Source organism: Parambassis ranga, chromosome 5, assembly GCF_900634625.1.
Source record: "Parambassis ranga chromosome 5, fParRan2.1, whole genome shotgun sequence".
Taxonomy (NCBI): domain Eukaryota; kingdom Metazoa; phylum Chordata; class Actinopteri; family Ambassidae; genus Parambassis; species Parambassis ranga.
This window is the reverse complement of record NC_041026.1, coordinates 31559229-31575591: the sequence shown is the minus strand read 5'-3', so window position 1 is coordinate 31575591 and position 16363 is coordinate 31559229. Positions and strand designations below refer to the sequence as shown.

General features: G+C 43.1%; 1 protein-coding gene across 1 annotated transcript in view; it reads left to right on the top strand.

The window, feature by feature from the left end:
* Nucleotides 1–317: 317 nt before the first annotated feature.
* Nucleotides 318–16363, top strand: part of LOC114436809 (dihydropyridine-sensitive L-type skeletal muscle calcium channel subunit alpha-1-like) — a 65461-nt gene continuing 49415 nt past the window's right edge. The window contains exons 1-8 of the mRNA XM_028407279.1: nt 318–663; nt 784–889; nt 4932–5071; nt 5252–5394; nt 5544–5696; nt 6372–6577; nt 15908–16011; nt 16123–16268. Of these exons, the coding sequence (XP_028263080.1) occupies nt 476–663; nt 784–889; nt 4932–5071; nt 5252–5394; nt 5544–5696; nt 6372–6577; nt 15908–16011; nt 16123–16268 (1186 nt within the window). The 5' untranslated portion in view covers nt 318–475. The remainder of the gene's footprint in view (nt 664–783; nt 890–4931; nt 5072–5251; nt 5395–5543; nt 5697–6371; nt 6578–15907; nt 16012–16122; nt 16269–16363) is intronic.

Here is a 16363-nt window from a genome sequence, read left to right as displayed (position 1 = left end):
AGGTGTCCCTGTCACGCTCACCCCCCACCCCCACCCCCATATGTCATGTGTTGTGAACAAGCAGTTAGGCTGATGTTCCAGGAGGGCACAATGAAAAAAAGTTTTTAACCCATTTGTTAAATTATGTATTGTATGACCAAACTTCTATTACGATATCACACCTGATCTATATCTGTGCAAAGGTTTTGTCACCCCATGCTATGACACCACTCATTGTCTATATTTATTCCCTTGTTGAACAGCTGCTCAGTAAACCAATATAGTTAAAGGGGACAACTGTCATTCCAGAGATAGAGTCGGAGAGAGAGACAGGGAGCTCAGTCAAACCATCAGTAAGAGACAGTGGCAGACAGAGTTGACTAGGCAAGCCTAAGAAAGCATACAAACACACCTACCCAAAAGGACTACCAATTCAAAGAGGATATTTGCGGGACGTTTGAGATTCCAGTTTGTGGTCAATTTTCCTGAAGCAGCCATGGCTGACAGCAGCAGTCCCCCATTGTCATCCTACATCATGGATGAGGAAACTCTGAAGAGAAAACAGAAAGAGAAGCTGAAAAAGCTGATGGCTACAGGAGGTAATCCAAGGCCTGCACGCTCTCTCCTCTTCTTGACACTGAGGAATCCTATCCGCAAGGCCTGCATCAGTATTGTGGAGTGGAAGTATCCTGCAGACATAATTGTGTGTGTGTCAAGGTGTTTGGTGTTTCGCTTGTGTGATGTGCATACTTGTATAACCTAGCTAAAATGGTTGACCTGTGATGTTCCTATAAATGATCTCAGGCCTTTTGAAATCATAATCCTGCTGGCCATCTTTGCCAACTGTGTAGCTCTGGCTGTGTACCTGCCCATGCCTGAGGAAGACAGCAACAATACCAACAGCAACTTGGTATGTCAGCATTTTTCTATTTGTGCATAATGTGATATTATTACATACAACTTAACCACTAAAAGTGGTTGAGATACATAGTGATTACGTTTTACAGACTAACTATTAATAGCCTACACAGCTATAGCCTTACTTACCTTACAACTAGAAAAAAATATTATTACACCAGCAAAAATGCAACTTGGTTAAACAAAATCCATCTTGTACCTGTTGCTAATCCAGCTTTTTCCCGACCTCCTCTTAGATCAGCACAATGGTTGGTCACTATACCATTCCTCAGATACACTGGTAATGCGTTTATCTTTACCTACGAATCACATGATATATCTGACCAACAAACATAAAACATGTTGGAACACATGAAAAACATTTTAACAGAGCCATGTGTCAATGTCTCTTACTGATAAATATAGCAAAACCATAGTGTATGACAATTGATTTAAGTAAGACTGGGCTAATTTCCTTCTACATAAGGTGCCAGTCTGCCATTGTCAGGGTTTGTGGTGTGGAAGGACACAGGTGCAGATCAGCAGGCAGAGCGATTTAAAGTTCAAGTGTCTTTTATTTAAGCCAGGAGGACAGGAAAATAACAATAACTAAGCACAGATTAAACTAAAAACCCAAAACAAGGAAAACAAAACCATAAAAAAACACCACAGACGTAGGAACACAGACGTTCCTAAAAAACACAAAACAAGGGTTCAAACAAAAATACAGGGAGCCAAATTTCAAAGTCTTAGAAACAAAAACACAAGGTCTAGAGTTCAAGAAGGCCCCGGCCATGGGCTAACAGGGGCAACGGAGAAAGAGGTCCCATAAAACAAAGTCTGGGGTGCTTGGGGGGCAGAGTCAGAAACGGAGGGGACAGGGACCCTCCAGGGTCCGGGCGGAAGCCCAGCGTGGACAGGGCTGAGGGCTCCCCGGGGTCCGGGCGGAAGCCCAGCGTGGACAGGGCTGAGGGCCCTCCAGGGTCCGGGCGGAAGCACAGCGTGGACATGGCTGAGGACCCTCCGGGGTCCGGACGAAAGACCACTAGCGATGGAGACGCGGACCCTCCGGGGTCCGGGCGAAAGACCACCAGCGATGGAGACGCGGACCCTCCGGGGTCCGGGCAGAAGACCAGCAAAGACGAGGCTGCCAGAAAGCCTGAGCCGAAGATGAGACAGGGGACCCTCCGGGGTCCAGACAGCAAGCCAGAGCCGAAGACGAGGCAGGGGACCCTCCGGGGTCCCGACAGGAAGCCAGAGCGGGGGACCCTCCAGGGTCCCGACAGGAAACCAGAGCGGGGGACCCTCCGGGGTCCCGACAGGAAACCAGAGCCGAAGACGAGGCAGAAGACCCTCCGGGGTCCAGACAGGAAGCCAGAGCCGAAGACGAGGCGGGGGAGCCTCCGGGGTCCAGACAGGAAGCCAGAGCCGAAGACGAGGCAGGGGACCCTCCAAGTGGTCCACGGCGTCCAGCTCGGCTTGGTACCTTCTCCTGTGCTGGCTTATCAAGCTCCACAGGATTGCGTACACAACCGGGTCCTCCTCCTTATAGCAAGTGATTCTGCTCTTGCTGACTGCTGAGTCCATTTTGGCCAGTTTGTACTGTCAGGGTTTGTGGTGTGGAAGGACACAGGTGCAGATCAGCAGGCAGAGCGATTTAAAGTTCAAGCGTCTTTTATTTAAGCCAGGAGGGCAAACAAAACAAACTAAAAATCACACTTGGCGTGGTCAAAAGTAACAAACTAAAAGTCACACTTGTTGTGGCAAAAACTCTCCAAGACAAAAACAGAGTCACTTACAAAGAATCGTGAAGGCAGGTTCAAAAGGCATGGCATGGCATGGCAAGGTAAGCTAGGCTAAACGACGAGAACAAACCCCAGGAGTGACAACGAGACAAACTGGCTGAGAGTGCAGGGAAGACAAAGACTAAATACACAAGACCAGGGAAGACAACGAGACATAGGTGACACACATGAGGGCAGGGCAGGTAATCAACAAGGAGGGAAAACACAGGAAGCAAAACTCAAGACAATACACAGGGAGGACAGGGCTACCAAAGTAAAACAGGAAACACAAGACAAGACTAGACAACTAAACACAAACCCAAGGAAACAAAACACCAGAACTACAGGAAAATAACAATAACTAAGCACAGATTAAACTAAAAACCCAAAACAAGGAAAACAAAACACCAGGTCGTGACAGCCATAAAGTAGAAATGAAAGAATACTGTGCCTTACTGGGACACAGAAAGGAGTATTCCTGATGTGCTTATAAATGCATGCAACTCCCTCTCATGCCAAAAAGTAGATTATACATCATGTACTATTCTGATTAAACCCCTCTTTAATTCTTTGAAGTCATAATCTTTGCTCACTATTATTGGGCCCTGTCCTGGCCCTCTACAACTGCTGCATCAGGACATTGCTGAGATCTTAACCTCCTCTGTGGAATGCAGCCTGTTTTTTCTTCTTGTTTCCCTGATCCTTCTGTTCTCTGTGTTAGTCGAGTAATCACAAGCCTGAAACTTTAGTTAGTGTTTCATTAATTTAAATAAACAAAACAACTAAAGTTTTAGGTTCAAATGTAAGTTTTTGAATAAATTTGATTCTTCCAAATCAACAAAACCTTTGCCTTTTTGCTGTACAACATTACACACATTATTTTTGCTAGTAGGACTGTTATTCAGTAGAATGTTGTGGATAGTTTAAATCCATCCATCAATGTTCTGAACCTGTTTGTCCTGTACAGGGTCATGGGGGGCTTAAGCCTATCCCAGCTATCTGTGGACAAGAGGCAGGGTACAACCTGCACAGGTCACCAATCCATCACAGGGCAACATACACAGACAACAAACAAGCATTTACACTCTCAGTCACCAATTAACTAAGCTGGAGTACCCAGAGAAAACCCACACAGGCCCTGCGAGAATGCGCAAACTCCACACAGAAAGGGTCCCGTCAGAAAGGAACCAGGGAAATTCTTGCTATGAGGCGACAATGCTAACCATTGCAACACCGTGCCACCCGGGTAGTTTAAATTGGGATGTGGGCCACATAGAATAGGGCAGCAGGCTGTATTTGTCCCACTGGCTTGGAGTTTGATGGCCCGGGTATTTACTCCAGATGGAGTAAATAATGAGGTAACCTCAGCAATCATCATGGCACCAGAGGGACCATACATATCTGGGAGTAACATAACATAAATAAAAAGGTATAAGGGTATAAGGCTTACAGGCTTCAGATTCAGGGAGAGTTCATCAATGGATGAATAACATATGAACCTGTGTAGGGAACATTTTAGTAGATTGTATTCCTTGAAAATTGGCATAAATGTCCTTTGCTATGTTAATGGCACTAAATTGTATATATGCACTATAGCAAGATGAAATAAAAATAGTCTTAAAGACATCCTCTAGATCATTTTAAATTTTCGGCTTGTAAAATCTAGACTAGATAATTATATGGATTTTTCCCCTTACCTCCTTCACCATAACTGCTTTGTAAAGCTCCCGCCCTTCTTCATTTAAATATTTAATTCAACTCTTTTTTTAGTTATTTCTTACCAGTATTGAAGTAATGATCAAAATGCTTTAGAAAGATTTAGACTTGATTTAGACTACAGTGTTAAGCTTGGAATTATATTAGGATAACTCAATTTAGATTAATTTAAACTACTGTCATATCTGAGGACAAAGAGTCAAGGACAACACAATGTATATATATCGCACATATCAGTTCAATGCTATTGAAGGTCAGTGGTCATATTCAAAATAGGCATTCACTGAATGCCACAGGAGAAAGGTGAAGCCATAAAACATTTGAGTGGTGTGTGAGTGTGTAAGTGGCTAAGCCTGATGAGTGTGACATGTAACTTAAGACACTCAAGAGGTTGTAAGAAACTCGAGTCGAAGCAATGATCTGCTCAACTGATGAGTAAGTGAAAAAACAAAGAATAACTTAACAACCTTTTCAGACTACAAACTGTTAAGTCTGTCTACTGTAAAAACACATACTTTGAGTACCAACTAACACAAACCCATTGCTGTCTTACAGGAAAGCCTGGAGTATATCTTTCTCTTCATATTCTCTATAGAGTGTTTCCTGAAGATTGTGGCCTATGGATTTCTTTTTCATGCAGATGCATACTTAAGAAACTGCTGGAATATTTTGGACTTTGTTTGTGTATCTGTGGGGTAAGTTATTTGTAATCAGATATTTTAAACTGACTTATAACTGTACCTAAAAAGAAGTGTTGGGAGTGTTTTCTGCATGGTTCTATATGAATCACTAAGTTTTGATGAAAAGTGCCAATAAGAAAAACAAGAATGCAGTTGAATGAAAAGAAGTGTCATTTGTTTTTCTATGCTCTTCAGTCTGTTTACCGTAGCTGTGGATGCCATAAACCACATCAGTGGAGTGGAGGCTCCGGTAGGAGAAAAAGGTGGTGGCTTTGACATGAAAGCTTTGCGGGCATTCCGTGTCCTCCGACCACTCAGACTGGTCTCCGGAGTCCCCAGTAAGTACCTCATGATAAATCAGGTAGTTTTTACATGAATTTCTAAATATTGTTTGAATCAGCAAAATACATTTTGGATGCTAACAAATCACACTGTATTTTGTACACTGTTGTAAATCTGATTAGTTTTATTCTCCTTGTCCCCTTAGGCCTTCAAGTAGTCATGAACTCCATCCTGAAGTCTATGCTACCTCTGTTTCACATCACCCTACTGGTCCTGTTCATGGTTACCATTTACTCCATTATGGGACTGGAACTCTTTAAGTGCAAAATGCACAAGACCTGCTATTACACAGGCACAAGTACAGTACCTAACACAACAAGGTTATATAATGTTATATATATATTTTACTGGTTATAAATTAGAAAGAAAGACAAAAGTATGTTTACTGTAGCTGGTTGGTGTGAATGAAGTAATTGTAATTTTATGGGTGGTTAGTGTAAATGAAGCTGTTTTAAAGTTTTGCGTCATTGGCATAAACAGAATGCAGCAAACAGGGTCTTGCACCAAAAAAAAGGTACTACAGCCAGAATGCATTGCTCTTGTTACCTTCTTAGCTTGTTGGTTCTTGTTTGGAGACATTAAGGTGAGGTTAAACTCACCACATAACCGCAGTGGATAACAAACTGTGGCAGTGTTTGGTAGTGTCTGCAATGTTATAAACATGATATAAACATATATGTTTTCACACAGTAATGAATGACTGTGTTGCCAGATGATGTGCAATGAATGCACAAAACAAAACAAAACAAAACAAAAAACAATGAGCAGATTAGAGAAAGTTGTGGTCTTTAAGGAACCCCAGATTTTAAGAAGAGGAGCTTGCAGTTAAGTAGATGCACACAATAAAAATAATAATAATTTGATCAGCATCATTAATCATTAAGCATTTCCATGATACAAAACATATGCGACCATGTAAGTGGACATAACTTTGTGTTGTCCCATGCATAAGTTACTGTCTTATGGCCCTCAGACATAATTGCCACTGTGGAGAATGAGAAGCCAGCTCCATGTGCCCAAGCAGGAAATGGTCGTCGTTGTGCCATCAATGGTACAGAGTGTCGAGCGGGATGGCCTGGTCCCAACAATGGAATTACTCACTTTGACAACCTGGGGTTTTCCATGCTGACTGTATACCAGTGTATCACGACACAAGGGTGGACTGATGTTCTTTATTGGGTAAGGCATTCATGCTTTTTTCTGTTCTTTATAGTTTTTAGTAGAGAGAGAGAGCTATGAGGAGAGTGGGAGAGACGTGTTTAACTAGGTGAAACATTAGGGGTAAGTCTCTTATAGGAATTTCATCATTTTTTACTTGAAGAACTTTAATCATGGGTGCACTATCACTCTTCTGCTCCCCTTCTGCCTATATCCTGTCTCTCTCTCAAAATGTGTGTTCCTTTTTTTCTTATCTTATAGTCCTGATGATTGATCAGTTGTCTTATTTATTGTGTCTGATAATTATGCATTCAACTGATTTGACTGGTTGTTGTAAGTCATTGAAATTAAATAAGTATCTACTAACACATATATTTAACTATTAAAACTGTGCACTGTCCACCAACCAATAAGCATTTTTTTTAATCAAATTGTTGATGAGCCTGTTCAGTTAATATATGGCACTTTATATAACTTAAAAGGAATAAATACACCACACAAAAATGCATTATGGGAGTAATTTTTTAAATCTCAACAAGTCCACAAGTAAGACCAATTCTATGTGAATGGGACTACAAAAAAAAAACTGGGGCTCTCCTCTTAACAAAGGCATCCCTCTTCTAACTGGCTTTATAGTTGGCTAATTTGAAAATCACACTCTCACTCTCTACTCCCTATATGGGGAGTTCAGTGTAATTCAGTTCAATTTAATTTTTTTTTTTGATCACATTGTACAATCAGAATTGTCTCAAAGCACTTTACAGAGACCCAGAGCCTGAACCCACTTAACCTGTTTAATCCCAACATTTTCCCTGTAAAATAACTGCATGCATCTTACTGCTTAGACCTCCCTAACACATTAAATGTATATTTGTTCATTTTATGTTAGTTATGTTGGTGAACATTGTGGTTTTATATTTGGCAACAATTGTTGCTGGTGGGAAACTGCATAAACTTACACAAATTATACAATTTGACCTATTTACACAATTACACAATATTAAAATCATGTATAATGTATAACTAGGCATAGTTGCAAGTGTGTTCAGAACTTTATTAGATATACAACTACAACATGGCATTGCATTAGTGAATGGAACTACCGATACCAATAAAAATACCAATTACTGTATTTCATAGTTTCCTAAAACAGTTGAACAACTGTAGTAGAGTCTACAGTATTACCGTAGTTCTGTAGATTTACTGTACCTCAATAACTGCTAAATGCTAACAAAGGAGCAAAGCACAGCTCAAAGGCTTATCAGTTCAATCTCCTCATGACAAATCATGAAGCATTTAATGTGAAGTGTTAGTAGTAGTGTCCCTATTTTGCTTATTTTGAAGGCTTTTCTCTGTGTTTTTTTTTTGCATTGTATATATTTAATTTTCATCTCTGCATCTCCTTTTACTGTGTTGTTGCGTATGAGCATCCTGTAGGCACTTTTTAGGTTTTGGGAGACTCACTAGCATCAAAGGGTGTTTTCTGGTTTTCCTGGTGTTTTGGGGTTTCTTTTTCCTCAGGACATAGAATAGAATAGAATAGAATAGCTCTTGCAGCTCTCGCAGACACATGGCCCGGGCAGAACTTTTTCTCTTAGCGGTGTGCGAGAACATGTCTGTGATTGGTCGGAATTTAGTGGGCGTGATGAATGTGGTGAAGCGCAAGGGCTTCTTTAGGTGCGACATGTTACTGTATCAATAGTATTGATTCAACAGACTTGTTGGATGTTTTTGATGAGCAGCTGGCAGAGGCAGTGAGGAGATATGAACATCTGTACAACACGTCGTTGAGGACTTACAAGGACACGCAGATGGCGAACAACTCCTGTAAGGAGATAGCTACAGTACTGTGCACAGAAAAGAGTGTCTTTCGGAAAAGGTGGCCAACAAAGAGGAAGCGAATCAGCCCGCAGTGTCTGGATTTCGAAGCACAAAAGGAGGAGAGAAAGGGAAGGGTGTCCCTTCTCAGCTGTCCAGCCCCCATCATCGGGGCTGGACAGCTGAGAAGGGACACCATACAGCAGTTGACGGACCCCTGTGGCAGATATGTGCTTCATGTTGCAGATTTCATGCAGACAAATTCAATTGGCAGTTGCAGAAGCTCATGTATGAGACTGAGCAACGGGTTGAACAAGACACTGCTGCAATTTAGAATGTTAAATTTATGTGTGCTGGTAGTCCCTGTATGCTCCTTTTTTAAATTATTAATAAACGTGTGTTTTCAGTACCAAAGTGCACCTTTGCTATATGTTAGCTTTATGTTTGTTATATGATACAGCAAATAAAGAAAGGTTTGTCAGGGGAATTTGTCACCAATAATTCCAGACCAGGCCATTCACACATACCAGATGACAAACAATGCAGTTGGTGCCTAAGCTACTGTCTATTATCATGCTATATGAGCACTTTATACACCTACATACCTGGGCATTATTGGCTCGTTACCCACGTCTGTACACAATTTGCAATTGAATTGGCAACATTGGAACACACTAGATGTGCAAATGTGTTTATAAAGACTAGCACAAACAGTGAATCTTTGCTATTGTTACTTGTCGCATTTTCACAACACATCACTGGACATTTCAAAGTATTGCGGGCACTTTATACACCTTCATACCTGGGCATTGTTGGCTCGTTAACCACGCCTGTACACAATTTGCCATTGAATTCAATTCAATTCAATTAAATTCAGTTTTATTTATATAGCGCATATTACAATCAGACATTGTCTCAAAGCGCTTCACAGGAACCCCCCTAAGAGCACTGTGGCAAGGAAAAACTCCCTTTAAGAGGAAGAAACCTTGAGCAGGACCCGTCAACTTAAGGGGGAACCAGTCCTGCTGCTAGTCAGAGAGGATGAGGGAGAGAGAGAGAGAGAGAGAGAGAGGATGAAGGAGAAAGAGAGAGAGGGAGAGAGGAGCAAACATGATACAAACATGATACAGTACAGAGCAAACATGACAGCAAGATGAAACAGTGATTATATTGTAATAGATATCTATATATATCGTCGGTCCATAAGTAGGAATAGTAATTTGATAGTAAAGATGAGCAGCAGGGGCTAGTGAAGTCGATGAGCACAGGAGAGACTGCAGGTCAGTATGCAGGTCTTGAGACCTGCAAAGAGAGAGAGCGAGAGCGAGGCACAGAACTACAAGGAAGACAGTTAACACAGATTATGAGACGATATTACCCAGTATGATCCAGACTAAGGAGAGTGGAGGAGAGGTCAGAGGGTGTTCAGAGGATCGTGTTTGTGCCCCCCGACAACGTAGAGCAAGAGAGACTTCACGGGCCGGACTGCAGGTCATCATCCAGGTCTTGAGACCAGTGTGAGCCAGACTAAGGAGAGAAAAGGAGAGGTTAGAGGGTGAGAGGGAAACTGCTCAGTGGATCATGTTTGTGCCCCCCGACAACGTAGGCCTAGAGCAGCATAGCTGTGCTACACACTAGGTCTAAGGCTAACTGTACGCCTTACTAAACAGAAAAGTTTTAAGTCTAGTCTTAAAGGTGGAGGTAGTGTCTGCCTCTTGGACCCAGATTGGTAACTGGTTCCATAATAGCGGTGCCTGATAGCTGAAAGCTCGTCCTCCCATTCTACTTCTATGAATCCTAGGAACTACTAGTAAACCTGCACTCAGAGATCTGAGTGTCCTATTAGGAACATATGGTACAATCAGGTCCTGCAGATACAATGGAGCAAGTCCATGAAGAGCCTTGTAGGTTAGAAGAAGGATCTTGAAGTGTATTCTTGAGTCCACTGGGAGCCAGTGAAGAGACGCTAGGACAGGAGAGATATGATCCCTTTGGCTGCTTCCTGTCAGAACTCTAGCTGCTGCGTTCTGGATCAGCTGCAGATTGTTGATGGAGTAATGTGGACATCCTGACAATAAAGAGTTGCAGTAGTCCAGTCTTGAAGTGACAAAAGCATGGATGAGCTTTTCAGCATCACTCTGAGAGAGGATGCTCCTGATCTTAGTAATATTACGCAGGTGAAAGAAAGCGGTCCTGGAGACCTGCTTAATATGAGAGACAAACAACATGTCTTGATCAAAGATAACTCCAAGGTTCCTCACAGTCGTACTGGAGGCCAGAGTAATTCCATCCAGGGAGAAAGTATTATCTGATAAACTAGTTCTGAGATGTTTCGGTCCAAAAACAATGACCTCAGTCTTGTCCGAGTTTAATAGTAAAAAGTTGGAGGACATCCAGTCCTTTATGTCCTTTAGACACGCCTGTAGTCTGACTAGCGGCTCCGTTTCTTCAGGCTTCATGGATAAATACAGCTGGGTATCATCAGCATAACAATGAAAGTTTATGCCGTGCTTCTGGATGATGTATCCTAGAGGGAGCATGTAGAGGGTGAACAGGATCGGTCCGAGCACAGAACCCTGTGGAACACCGTGGTTAACCCTTGTACCTGTGGAAGACACATCGTTAGTGTGAACAAAATGAAATCTGTCAGATAAATATGATTTAAACCAGCGCAGTGCTGTTCCTGTAATCCTGATCTCGTGTTCCAATCTGTGTAGCAGGATGCGATGGTCTACGGTGTCGAAGGCAGCACTGAGATCCAGTAGAACGAGTACAGAGACGAGACCCCGGTCCGATGCCATGAGGAGGTCATTGGTGACTTTAAGCAGTGCTGTTTCTGTGCTGTGATGGGCTCTGAAACCAGACTGGAAAACATCAAACAGACTGTTACTACACAGGTGGTCGTTTAGCTGACTTACAACAGCTCTTTCAAGTAGTTTGGAGATAAAGGTGAGGTTGGAGATCGGTCTGTAGTTTCCTAGGACGTCCGGGTCCAGTGAAGGTTTTTTAAGTATCGGAATGATCACAGCAGTTTTAAAAGCCTGTGGTACATATCCTGTTTCCAGAGACAAGTTGATCTGTCCTAATATAGAGTCTCCGGAATTGGCAACATTGGAACACAATAGATATGCAAATGTGGTTATAAAGACTAGCACAGTGAATCTTTGCTATTGTTACTTTTAATGTTGCATTTTCACATCTTTTTCAATTTTTAAAGTCTTTCCTTATAGTTTGGGCTGCCCGTGATGCTCTGGCTCCTGACAGTCTCCCTGTGTCCTGGAGATTGCAGTCTCCTTTCAACTGTCTCCTCCACTCTCCACACTGCATCTCCCCATTAGCAGAAGTAGAGTGTAAAGTTTGTCGGGATGTATCTCACTGCTGGAGCATTTGCTGCATCTGTGCAGGCAAGGTAGTTGTGGAGACAACACTGGCCTTGACAATATCCCCGGCTTTATCAGGCTGGCACTCCATCGGCCGGCCAAGAATCCTCCATCTTGCTGCCAGGATACCAAAAGCGTTTTCAATAACTTGCCGGGCACGACACTGGCGGTAATTGTAGATTGGCTCCTTCATTGTGAGGTTGCGCTCTATGCAGATACACGAAGATTATTATCAGTGATTATTATTTACTGTTACTATCATGTTTCATTTACTTCATAGACAGACAGACGCCTGGAAAGGGATGCAAGAGGTTCACAAGCAGGGGGAATGCAGCATCTCCCACAAAAACATGTGGAGTCTTGATGGTCGTGCCAGGAAGACAAGCAGGTGGCGGTAAAGGAAGCTGGCCATTCTTGAGAGCGGGACTCCAAGTAGCTCTGATCAAAAACTCCTCCATCGCTCTCTTTGCCATAGGCACCCACGTCGACCATGGTAAATCTATATCGCGCGTCACACAGCCAACAAAATAATGGAGTGCTAACCTTTGTAATTAAAGTAGTCACTTCCTGCTCTTGGTTGTGCTTTGATTCCATCTCTAGCCCCAACACAATTAGGAAAGTGTCACAGCCTTCAAAAGTCCTTAGCTATGTCGGCCATCTGTGCCGGTGATGGAAAGGCTACAAAGTCGTTCTTCAGGGCTAGCCAGATGGTCACTTCCAAAACAATATTACATACAATCTCTCCTGGATAGAGATGGGCATGCTGTGTGTGGGTGCATGCTGGATGAACGGCGTGATCCAACGGACAAGGTCGTCAAAATGTCTGGCCGACATCCTGGAATAGCGAAAGTGCCTCTTGTCGTCCATCTCCCGCATCTGTTGCATCAAGACTCTGTTATCTTCCTGCTCGATTCTCGTTGCATTGAGTGGCCAGATGTGCCATCTACGTTTCCTTTTTTTCCTTTTTTGAATAGCAGCAACAACTCCTCTTCCTCTTCAAGCATGTTCGCCTCCTCGTCCTCCTCCCTTAAGAAAACCACTAAATCCATAATGTCAGCTGCTGTACCTGCCACTGTTTGCAAACACTGCCCTGAAGGTGGGCCGTGTGTGTTGTTGTTCCTCGTTTGTGTGCGAAGTGCGCTGCAGTGGGCGGGCTGTATGCACATGCACTTCTCTGGGAGTATGGTACCTCTGTGCCGAAACAAACTTTTTTTATTATTATTTTTACCACCCGGGGAGCGAGAGGTAATTTTTTTGTTCTTGTGGAGTATGGATCCAGCTTTACTCTCCCTCAGCCTGTCTCTCAGTTGGTGTTGCACTCTCCGCAGCTCCTCCTTGTTTCCAGACCTGAAGGCTCTCTTCTTCTCGTTGAGATAGAGTCTTAAGGTCGCTGGTGATCCATGGCTTGTTGTTAGGAAAACAGCAAACCTTCCGAGTGGGCATAACAGTGTCATTACAGATTTTGATGTATTCTGTGATGCATCCGTCATACCATTGATGTCCTCCTCGTGAGGCTGGCAGAGTGCATCCCAGTCTGTGCACTCAAAGCAGTCTTCATGGCCACCTTAGCCTCCTGTGCTGTGTCCACCTCCTCACACTCCTTGTGGACACAGGCTGCTGCTGAACAAAAGGCACATAACTTGGGTGAGAGCAAGACTAGGTTGTGATCTGACCTGCCGAGGGGGGGAAGGGCAGTGGCACTGTATGCATCCTGTGCATTCGCATACAGCAAGTCCAGAGTCTTATTGTCCTTAGTGGAGCAGCCCACATACTGAGTGAATCAGCCAGCGTTCTGTCCAAGCTACCATGATTAAAATCCCCAGTGATAACCATCAAGGCGGTAGGCTGCTGCGTCTGCAAATGGGAGACGATAGTGCTGATCATGTCAGCGGAGGCCTCGGTATCTGCTGATGGAGGAGCGTAAGCGTAGACTACAATCACAGAAGTAAACTCTCTCGGCAAATAATAAGGCCTTAGCCTGACAGCCAGCAGTTCCACGTTCGGGCTACCGCGACGCTGTTGTCTGGGATGTGTGAGTGCAGCCACGTCTCTGTAAAACACAATAAGCTGCACTCACAGACCTCCCTCTGTGTGTTGATCAGCGCCATTAGCTCGTCCGTCTTGTTCACCAAAGAGCGTACATTCCACATGATAATTGAAGGAAGAGCAGGCTTGTATCTCCTCTTCTTCGCCTTCACTTTTACTCCAGCACTGCATCCCCGGCATCTCCTCCATAGTTCCTTCGGGATATCATGCCTGGCACCCGGCAGCAGTACAGGCGCTAACAGCTGTTCGCGAGAGTAAACAATGGGCCTGCTGCTGTGTGCGTTACTCTTGGTTACGAAAAGTAACGAAATTAATAGTAAAAGTGAAATAAACAACTCAGTGTTCACAAAAACCATAGCTGCTATGTTTGTGCTGTTAATGTCAGGGTTTGTGGATGAGGAGCGGACACAGGTGCAGGACACAGAGCGGTTAAAACTTCAGACAGTCTTTTATTTAAAGCCAGGAGGGCAAAACAATACAAAACTAAAAATCACACTAGCGTGGTCAAAAAGGAGAGTCCAAAATAACTAACCAAAAATCACACTTAGCGTGGCAAAACTAGATTCAGGAAAAAAAGGCAAGAGCAAAAAACAAGGCATGAACGAGGTTTCTACCTGGAGCACGGTGAGGTCAGGCAGAAGTACATGGCATCAAAGGCAAGGATCAAAGCATGGCATGGCATGGACGAAACATGGACGAAAACAAACCCTACACCAGACGAGACGAACTAGCAAAGACAATGGGGAAGACACAGACTATATACAAAGGGACCAGGGAAGACAACGAGGCACAGGTGATACACATGAGGGAAAACACAGGAAGCAAAACTCCAGACAATGCACAGGGGGGACAGGACTATCAAAGTAAAACAGGAAGCACAAGACAAGACACAAGAAGTAAACAAAGACCCAGAACTACAGGAAAAATAACTATAACTAAACACAGATTAAACTAAAAACCCAACACAAGGAAATCAAAACCATAAACAAACACCAGGTCGTGACAGTTAATAGTTTAAACAAAAACTTTACGGGAGCTGCTGCAACAGGCGTCCACTATGGGGGATGGCGCCTAGTAAAATAATAATAAGGACATCTACTTTTTTCTGGTTTTTGAGGTTCAAATTCTTTTTTGGCTGGACTCACCTAGTGGCTATTTGTTTTTTCCGCAACACCAAATGCTGCATGAGTAAGAGGTCAAGGAAAAGGGCAGTAGGGGGGTAGGTCTAGATCTTTCTCATTCTCTGGATAGGTAACCTCTGCTTCCCCATTTAAGTCAGTCTAGCAGGCAAATGGCCTTTGATATTCTATCTGAGCAATCGCTATCACAGTCAGTTGCAATTGCATTTCAACTGTAGGAATGACTGTGATGTAGAACACATCACTTGGGGTTCTTTTAAGCCTACAAGATGCAAAACCTGTGATAGTTTATACCTGTGTAGAAACAAAAATAGAATGTTTATCTTGCTCAACAACATCAACAACCTGTCATGTTCTCTGTAATGTATGATGTTTGTGCATGTTTATTTCTCTCCTTCATCCTCTATATCCTGTCTACCTTTTCTTCTCCTCCTCTACCCGGCCAACTGTCAGCAGGAAGGTTCTCCCTAATGAGCCGGGTCCTGTTCAAGGTTTCTTCCTGTTAAAGGGGAGTTTTTCCCTGCCACTGTGCTCTTAAAGGGGTTCAGACTCTGGGTCTCTGTGAAGCGCTTTGAGACAATTCTGATTGTAAAATGTGCTATATAAATAATATTGAATTGAATAGTTAACTTACTGGGAAAACAATTTCGGACGTGTGCTGATCTCTGCCAGCAAAGAAGAGACTGATCAATAATAATAATATTAAAAAATGAGATTATCACAATTACTTTATGAGAAGAGGCAAAAAGAATTTTATTCAAACTATATAACTATATAACAGCTATAGGCAACGGTGTATTTGTAAGACAGTCTAAAACTTCTCACTACACATTCGGACAGCACTACACAATGGACACTATATAGGGCCATATATAGCGATTAGGGGGTGGTTTGCGGAAACAGCCTGAGTATGTTCTCAATTCTTCCTGGTAAAAGGTTGGAGTGGTCATTTATGTTTTGTCTGACAGGTAAATGATGCAATAGGAATGGAATGGCCCTGGCTCTTTTTCACCACTTTGATCCTGGTTGGCTCATTCTTTGTGCTTAACCTGGTTCTGGGTGTGCTGAGTGGGTAGGAAAGTCCAAAACCTAAACTTTATTTTCACCAATCCCTTTTTGCTCTTTAAATGATCCCATTTGTTCTGTTCTTTCAGCTCAGTTTACTTGTTTCATTTCCCACTAGTGAGTTTACAAAAGAACGAGAAAAGGCCAAGTCTCGTGGAGAGTTTCAGAAGCTACGGGAAACCCAACAACTGGATGAGGACCTCAAAGGCTACATGGAGTGGATCACACAGGCTGAAGTTATAGATAATGACCAAGAAGGACAGGGTAAGATACCAACACGTCCTCATAAAAAAATCCCTCATTTGGTCATTAATACACCCACCCAGATACTCATGGTTAACTTTCTGCTAAATATATGT